The 9,708-nt window shown below is 30.9% G+C and overlaps 1 protein-coding gene across 3 annotated transcripts in view; it reads left to right on the top strand.

Moving 5' to 3' along the window:
• Positions 1-385: 385 nt before the first annotated feature.
• LOC143228202 (kelch-like protein 28) overlaps positions 386-9,708 on the top strand; it is a 30,160-nt gene continuing 20,837 nt past the window's right edge. Inside the window, exons 1-2 of one of the 3 annotated variants that reach the window (XM_076459511.1) lie at positions 386-495; positions 2,756-3,185. In XM_076459511.1, the coding sequence (XP_076315626.1) occupies positions 2,927-3,185 (259 nt within the window). In that variant the 5' untranslated portion in view covers positions 386-495; positions 2,756-2,926. Of the gene's footprint in view, positions 586-2,755; positions 3,186-9,708 lie in introns of all 3 variants that reach the window. The other 2 variants (XM_076459517.1, XM_076459520.1) reach the window with 2 other exon arrangements.

Here is a 9,708-nt window from a genome sequence, read left to right as displayed (position 1 = left end):
GAGCCACATTAGGCTACCTGTCGAGCCCACCGAGGGAATTGAATCCCTGATTTTAGCGTTGTAAATCCGTAGACTTACCGCTGTACTAGCGGATGGCAGAGTATTTTTTATAAATAAATAACGAAACCAAAGCAACACTACCCAATGCCAATAAGCATCAAAATTAGGGAACGCCAGCTTATTGGATTGATTTGAAATATAATATGAAAAAAAAACATTGAATCAATCTTCTAAGATACGTTTTATATAAAGTATATGCTTAAAAACACATTTAAAAATAGTTATATTTTATTTTTAATAATTAGTTACCAAAATTATTCTGTCTTATTTGCGTATCGATGAAAAGCAAATAGGCTTTATTTGTTAATTTTACCTCTTTATTTTTGTATTTCTTTTTGCGCCAGTTTCACCGCGCGGAGGTCTGTTATTCCATGAGTAGTTGAACATTGGAAATGGAAGTTAAAACTTCAATATCGATGTTATAAAAGCTATAAAGTAGGCAAATAATCGTTATTTTGAGCGTAAGGTAATAGCTGTAATAAAAATAATATTATTCCGTAGTGTGATCATCAAATTAAGAAATGAGTAAGTACTGTTAACATAACTAAGTCGAACGCTGAACTCGATCTCATCAACACTTTAGTTTAGATATTAGTTATTAATGTCAGTATTTCATGTAACACATAAGTTAAATAACACAAAAGTGTTAGAGCTGCTTGGTTGTTAGGGTTTGTCACTATTCTATGTCAGTTGGTGGTAACTGTAGTTTTGTAACTTACAAATTATAGTTTACACCACACATAAAATTATTCAAAAATAGAGAAATTCCAATTCACTTTACAGTGCATGTAACTTCTATACTATTATCAGAATGCTGTTACAAGTACCACTCTTATTAATAGTATTAACAACAGTAAAAATACACATTGTATCATTGCTGCTTGTTAATGTGTTTAACTTTGTAATTTGGAATTTTTTCCTAGTCAGTTTATTAAGTCACACAGGATGGCTATAAGCTGAGAAAAATGGAAAATGCAGTTTTGTTTGCTGTCTCCTTGGTTTTGGTAAATTATTCCAGTGGACAAAATTTAACTTGCAATGTGTCAATACATTAAAAAAAAAAGTAGACTTGAGTTTTTCAATGAGTGATAAAATCAAGTTTGAACCTAAGTGTAATACAAGGGAAACTGTAAATAGCTAAAAGGAATTTTTGCAAATTATTTAAGGATTAGTTAATATGCAGGCTAGAAATAAGCAGTGAGAAGTGTAGTTTAGCATTAGATCTACAGCTGAGAAATTGATCAGCCAACACATTTTCACTATGGAACTTGTTTAAATTTATTATTATTGTAATTCTTTATTTTCAAAAAATTAACCATGGTTATGTTCACATAGTTTAACTGGCAAAAAAAAAATTAACTGAAGTGTAAAACAGTAATTTTTAAGACTGTACTAGATTAAGGAAGCAGTGCATGTGATTGGTGGAAAACTGTGATGATGTAAGCATACTTTGTGTTTCATGGTGCCTAGTTGCTGTTGATATATGTTTGAACTTTTCTGTGAATACAAGCATACTTGATTTCATAGTAAATGAGGTTCTTAAATTTTCTTTGTGGTGTACTGCTTACTGCACAGTCTCTTTCGATTCTTGTTTCCTAAATTGCTAAAAATATTGTCTAAAAGAATACTACTACATGTAATTTTTACATGATTCAAAATGTTTTTCTGGAATGAAATTATTTCCTTCTAAGTGTGCCTTAGCAGAGTTAAGTAGTAGTTGTACTTGTGTTTCAGTTCAGTCCTGGCTGCTTTTTTTTAAAAGCAATTATGTCAACAACAAAATAAGTGGAAGACCTAATGTAAATTTTGTTTTTATTGCTTACTGGAAAATGTTGCCCTGTTTACATGTGAATGAAGAATAATTATGATGGAAAAGGCTTGGAATTTTGCCTGTAAAGATTTAACTAAAATTGTAGATTAATGGGTGAGTTGATATCATAACTTTTCAACATTTGCATATATCTTCCAGTTACATTTTTCATAGAAGTTTCTTTAAAGGAAGAAGTTAAAGGTTTGGAGTAAATTTCAACTGCAAGATTAGTGTAATTAGGAATTTCTTGGGTGCAAGTAATAATTGTACCTCTACAGCAGGAAAGCGTAATTTTTGGGGTCATTTTGGACCTTCCTTAATTATATTGAGGTTAAACATAATGAGATACATTGTTAATACATGAAGGAAAGTGATGAAAGTATTGTAGAAAGGAAGATAAAATCTTTCATCAGTTTGAGAAAGGCTGTATAAGTGCTTATTTTTTAGCAAAGGGCATACTGAGAATATTTTAAATAAATTATATCTTTGTTTACTTCACATTCAAAATTTGGCTGCTGCTTTGTATGAATTCCACATATAGTGATATGGAGTTTGATCTGTGTTTGAGCAACGATATTTTGGTATGTGTAAAACTTAAGATATAAAACAGTTATTGTGAAAAATTGTTGCAATTCATATTGTGAAAGAAAAGAGTTTGTGTCAAAAATAAAAACTGATACTAAGTTGTTTGTCTTTTATATTTATAATTGAATTTTACATAAAGAATTATTCCTTGAAAGGAAAAGTTTAAGTATGTTTGATAAATTATTTCATTCACATATTTTTGTACCAGATAACAGTTGCTGGATTATTTTTACAAGGCAATGTGTACATAAAAAAAAGTAATGCAGAATTGTGAAAATGTTTTCTTTTAATGTATTACAGGTTGGAGACGGTCTGTAATGGAATTGTATTCAGATGATGCTTATGATATAGAATTAATTATGTGTGACAACTATTCAGATTGTGATTCTGACTACAGTAATGATAGTTATGTGGTCAGTTTGGAGAACTACCCTACTTTTCAGGACTTAGATGTAAATTATTCTTATAGCTATGAGAATGACAAGCTACACTACCTTGAAAGAGTATTTAGTGAGCTTAATACACAGAGACAGACAGGAGAGTTCTGTGATGTTGAAATCCTGGTTTCAGATAAAAAAGTTTCCAGTTCACCGAAATATTTTAGCTGCAGCTGCACCTTACTTCCAAGCTATGTTTTCTTCTGGGTTTGCAGAAAAAAATCAAAGGCAGGTGGAAATCAAAGGAGTAGAACCTAAAACATTTGAGAAACTTTTGAGTTATATATATGTTGGTAAGTTAGTACAACCTTGATTGGTTTGAAGAGAAAATTAGTATCAAGTAAATGTTCTCAAGTAAATGGTTTATTTTGTACAATTTTTGTAGTACGTACTGTTACATAAAGTTAAATTTATTAAGCTTTAAGCCTGGTGCTTAACACTCAGATCTCAATCTGCCAGTTGTAGGTTTAAATCCTATTATCAAACATGCTTGGCCTTTCATTTATGAAGGAATTATGATGTGATGGTAAACTCCTTTTTGTTGATAATGGGAAGCTCAAGAGTTTGCAATGGGTGATGCTCACTAACCACTTTCCCTTTAATTAGGGACAGCTAACTTTAGTAACCTAGAGTAGTTGTGTACAGTATTCAGTGAAACACACAAAGGTTTACAGTTAATAAGAAATTCGTAATTCCATACATAATATATTTACAGTATCTCAAAATAACTTTTTTTATTAATAAAAACTTAAAATAATGATCAATGCAAAAGTAACACCAATCTGAAAATAAAGAAATACAAAAAAGAAGGTAATATTTAATTTTGGTATTCCTGTGATTTTAAAAAGAATCTTTTATTTCTTTGTTTTATTCTTTAACAAAAATTTCTATATTTATTTGAATTCATTTCAGTTTTATTACTTCAATGTTGGTAGTTAAATGCTTATTGATGCAAGTATTGTTATAGTAACTTGTTTCTTTACAAAAGGTAACAAACCATTTACTATTATTGTTTACGGTATTAAACTCAATACAGATAATTTTTTTAATATTTTCATTTATTAATGTAATTGTACTAATTCAAAGTAGCAACATGTGATTTTATACTTACATGAATCAGAAGTGATTAATGTCTTGTTAGACATTGTTCAGCATTGTTCATAATTACAGTTATATTTACCTACAAATATTTTGCTTTTTTCGTTGTCTTAGGTCATGATTTAGAACACAAATTCAATTGTAATTAGTCTTGGTTCATGGTCATGGAATAGCTGTTTTACCATAAACTTCCTGATAGTATTCCCACTTTTGATTATCACAGTTTTCTCATCTTCCTTTTCTGTGAATGTGGTTATATTATCAGAAAACTTTTGATTCTTCAGAAGACCCAGACACTGTAAAAAAATTAGAAAAACTAGTTTTCCTAGCAAACTTTAATGGCAATTCATCATGTACAAATATTCCACTTCAGAAAGTAACTGACTGAACAACAGGCCTGTGTAACAAGGTCACAGTCTTATGAATGTTATTCCAAAACATATCTTCAAAAACTACAAGAATTTGGCACAGATGATTTCCACTATTTTTAATAATGGGCATGGCCCCTTGCTCTGCTTCGATATTAGGAAATAGTATTTAACAATAAAAAATCAATGATTGGCCAGTTGAAAAATTAATTCAAACCTTTATATCCTATGATGTATACTGACAACACTTTAGTTTAGCTCATAATAAGAATTACAATAATTCATCTTTGATATTTATAAACAACAAAATCCTTGAATTAACTTTTGTGTTGAATTTGAGAATGGTTTCAGATTTTTTTCTAGGTATTGTAGTTTAATATAATTTTTTTAAGTTTTGGTGTTAATTACTTTCAGTCTGGTATGGCCTGGTGGTTAGAGTGCTCCACTCACAGTCTAAGTGTCTCAAGTTTGAATTCCCTTCAGATTGAATAACCTTGTTATTTCAGCCTTAGGGGGTATTATAATGTAACAGTCAATTCAAAAGAATTGGCCATAAGTGCTTTTGGAAGGCATAATAATGACTCAACATTTGTTTTAATCAAGTTATTAAACACTCATATGCAAAAGTTTTGGTAATTTATTTTAAACATGAGATATCAAACCTTAGTCAGATTCTTCAAGAAAATGATTTTCAGATTATAGAAAGTTTTAAAAACATAATAAGGAAACTAAATGATGTTGATAATGCTTCTCCAATTTATAGAGTTGATACATTTTTGATAACTATTACTCTTTCATTTGTAGGCTGCTTGTCATTAAGGTTTTAAAATTGTGAAATTATTCAGTGAGGTTTATCCTCATGCACCTTAGAATGTGCCTTTAGGAGTTCCTTTCAATTTAAGAACTTCTTCCAATTATAGGATAAAATAAACAAAATACAACATTCATAAATATAAGTTCCCCCTCTGCTGGAAAAGCAGCCACTTGTCCACTACCAAATGTTTTCAGCAAAGGAATTGTTGAACCATTTAGTTCTTCCATTTGTAACATCTCGTTTTGCTGCATGATATTAAATTTGACAACCTATTCAAGGTAAGAGATGGGAGAATACTAAGAATCCAGTAGGTTTCTGCCATTAAAACTTTACAGCCTGAAATAAACATCATGGAGTTTCTTTGAAATTGTTAATCCTTTCTGGTTTATGTTAATGAGCATTGCCTTCTTAAAATGAGAACCTTAGGCATTCTTTGCTGTATCTTTACATTGTTTCAAAATTGTGCAGCACATCTTACCTTTATCATGTTGTTTAGGAGAAGGTTCATGATTATGAGTACTACAGCTGTGAAGTACTGTAGAATGGTAAGGTTTAAAATTCCCTGCTCTCTTCTTATTACAAATTAAACTTGCAACACCAATTTCTTCTCAATTATTTGTGTGTGCATCAGAATATACAGGCATTCTTACAGTTAAATGGAATAGTATAGCAGTTATGAAGTTCACAACTGGTTCATTTTGTAGGCTACTCCATCTGTCACACTAAAGTTTGAATGTACTTTTGTCACTTTGACCTATTTCATTACCAGTGCTTTCAAATAACTGATGTTTGGTTGGAAATTGAAAAGCTGAGCCTACATACAGTACTGTGCAAAAATTGCTAGTGCAATAGAATGTTTTGCCATTATTTCCATTTTATGGGACTATTTCTTCCATTCCACCACATAAAGTAAATTTCAATGCTATGGTAATGCTTTATTGATCACTGTGAACAACAGAATGAACCAGAGTAAGAATACTTATCATTCTGTAGAATTCTTATATACTTGTACCAAAGGCATGTTATACAGGTTCTGCTTGAATGAATGTACTGATCAAGTTTAGGGTCCGAAATAACCATCATGTTACCCCATGCAGTGTCTTAACTATATAGAAAGAAGCTAGCATGTGATACTGTTATTTGCTAGGATAAATTATTTTAATAGCACTCCACAAATAAACCTTGATAAATATAGTGTTTAACACTATAAAGTTTTATTGTAGTGTCACATTCCATAAAGGGAAGAGAATTGTCAGTAGATTAGAAAATTCACATAAAATCTTTATGTAATACTAGTTTAACTCTGATAAATTGCTGCAGAATTCAAATGCTCTTCAAACACTGTAAAGCACACCCTAGACTGTGAGACAAAGACACATAAATTTGAAAACGAAAAGGCAGAATACCTAAATTCAATGATACTGATGTTAAGTATCTTCATTTATGCAAACATTGGGACAGAAAGAAGTAGTTCTCAAGCACGAGATAAATCACCATGTACCATAATACAGAAAAGTGTCCAAATCTACAGTATCAAGAAGACTCAACAAAAATGGCATATTTGGTCAGTTTAGCAGTTTAAAAAACTTTACTTCATGAAGCTTGAGTGAGACATTGTGATGGCTTGGGGATATTTTTCTGCTGAGGTAACAAAAGATATTTGCAAAATAAATGGATGGACCAGTGCAAATACCTTCTGGTACTGAACCATCATTGTATACCTAGTGGTTTGTGTATTATTGGTAAAGGATTATGCTGTCAAAGGGACAATGACCACAAACACTCATCCAGAAATTTTCTTATCTGAGAAAGAAGCTACTGAAGTCATTCAAATGATATCATTGCTTCCACAGAGCCCTAACCTCAACCCAGTTGAGCAGATGTGGGATTCGATAGTTCAAAAAATTGACAAATCAAAAGTTATTTCCAAAGAAACTTTATAGGAGTGTGTTAAATAGATTTGGAGTGAAATACCAAATAACACTTTGATTAAACATATTGCAACAATGCCTAAAAGGCTGTGCATTTATTAAAACAATCGGGAGACATAATATTAACTGTTTGATGAACTCAAACACTTCTACTGAGTTTCTTTTCTACTAAATATGAAGATTAATAACATTTTGATGTTTCATCTGTGATTCACCTTCCATTGTTCTTTGAAAGTAGTCTGAAATCTAATTTTTGACTTTGTCCTAACACTTTTGTAGAGTACTGTGTATGTTGATAAGCAGTTGGCCAGTTCTCGTCTTTTTATTATGTTCATTAATTTGCTTGTGGTATGTATTTCTCTTCCTGTTCGTTCTCAAACATGATTTTGTTTCCTGGTGTTGTAACTAAGGTCAACAAACTTTCCAGTGTTGAAGCTTGAAGGTTACATGATGACAGCAAAGCACTTTGTAACTGATAAGCTAATATTTTCAAAATGTTCTTTACCAAATGGTAAGAGACATTCAGGTTAGCTATTTCATCTTCATTTTTCACACATTTTCTTTGACTATAACACATAAATAGGTGTTCTCCTAGTTTTGGTTTATTGTAAATTAACCTCTGTTGGCTTTCATGTTTAAATGTTTTAGTTTCATTTTTGAGTTTCTTTTATTTGTTCCTGTGCTCAATCATCTGGTAGCATTGGATCTGTGTATTTTGTCATAAAAAGTATGATTGAAAGTGTTTTAAGTTTTATTATGGTTTTTTTATTGGTAAGAAATACTACCCAGTTATGCAAGTATTCATACTGAAAAATTTCTATTGTGCTTCACAGCTACTTAGATGACTGAATTTGCAAACTTCATGATTGACTGCAGGTTTCTCTTATCTAAAAATAGTGGAATAAAAATTTTCTAGAAGCTGTTAAACTACTCCTGTAGATCTAGTTTTGGCTACAGAAACAATATATAATGTTTTTAACTGTTTGATGTTGAATGAATGAATGCTGTTGCCAGTTAGTGGGTGCAGTGAAAACTATTTGCTGAAGTTGTTTAATTAATGTAACTTTCAATCAAGAAAAGCTGTCTTATATTAAAAATAAAGGTGATCATGGTAACAAGTATATCTAATTAAATTAACTTTTCTTACTTATAACAAATTTGAATATAATGCATTCCTTCATAAATTGGATATCTTCATTGTTAATGATATTTTTTTGCCATGAATTCAATAATATCTCTTGAGGTTCAGCCATCTTGGAAAATTTAGGTTAGTTCTAAATTGATGTACTAAGCTAGCAATGCAAATCTATCTATGATAGAAATATAATAGGTTTAATGTTCATTGAACAACATAACATCATTGTAACTGTGTATATGCAAACCTTTCCACAATTATTTCCAGCAGTGTCTTATGACCAAAAAATCCATTAGACATCTTCTCCAACAATAATTTTAGATGAGATAATATGTCACTGTTTAGGTGTAAGTGTCAAATAGTAGGAAAGGTCTAGTAGTACAGCCAAAAACATCAGTGTTTATGAAGGTACAAAAGAATATCTAATATGATGAAGCAGAATCATGCAGAAGATGAATATTGATGCTACAGATAAATTCTAAACAATTTAAATTTAATAAAAAGAAAAACAATATATTAAACCAGGCTTTGACAGATATTTTCAGACTTAGGAGACAGTTCCAATATAGGAAAGTTATGGAATATATTTTGAGTCATTTGTGTGATTATTGTATCAGACATACAATTTTTACTCAAAAAATTAAAGAGGGTTCATTATTAAACTTTATTATATGACATATATTGTAGTTAAACTTCAATATGTGGAATTATTAAAATTGTAAACTAAAGTATAACTTGGGAGGATTCTTGCAATGAATTGAAGGTAAAATAAAAATAATTACTGGAATATTACTAAGCCAAGTGGGTTGTTTCAGAATAGGTCTAATCTAACCATCAGTACAGCACTGGAAAACATTAAACCCAGGCCTTTTGGTGTGCCTAATCTAACTTCACTGTTGGTTGTACTGTGATATAGGGGCTGTATTTATTTACTTTTGCAGCAATGAGTGCATGCTGATGATCACACGATACCAACAACCTCTTGACAGTACTGCCTGAACTAACTACTGCTGGTCCCACATGAGACTAAACATGTGCACTGATTGGTTAAATTAAAAGAAAGAAAAAAAACAAGTAGCATGAGATTAGTGACATGTTTTGCACATGCAGCACTTCCTGAAAAAGTATGAAAATGTGCTGAATTCTCCATTAAAATCCTAGAAACAAAATTTAGTTTTGAACTCAAAGAACACAAAAATAGTTCCAAATTTGAGTTCCATTTAGGAGACCCTTATGCATGAATAAAATACTAGGGGCTATGATGAAATTTTAGTCACCATAGCAACCTGGTGCCTGGGATTTGTTGAGGCCTGTATTAAACATATTATTTTGTGCATCCAACACAACTAATCGAGTGTTAATTATCCTCTGTCATTTAACAATACACATGAAGTTGGTACTGAGAAGCAATAAATAGCAAGGAAAGCTTTAGTAACAGCCAAAAAGTAAATTCAGTAAGATTCAAGGGAG

Source organism: Tachypleus tridentatus, chromosome 1 (genome assembly GCF_004210375.1).
Source record: "Tachypleus tridentatus isolate NWPU-2018 chromosome 1, ASM421037v1, whole genome shotgun sequence".
NCBI lineage: Eukaryota > Metazoa > Arthropoda > Merostomata > Xiphosura > Limulidae > Tachypleus > Tachypleus tridentatus.
The sequence above is the reverse complement of the archived record's forward strand: the minus strand, read 5'-3'. Positions and strand labels throughout refer to the sequence as shown.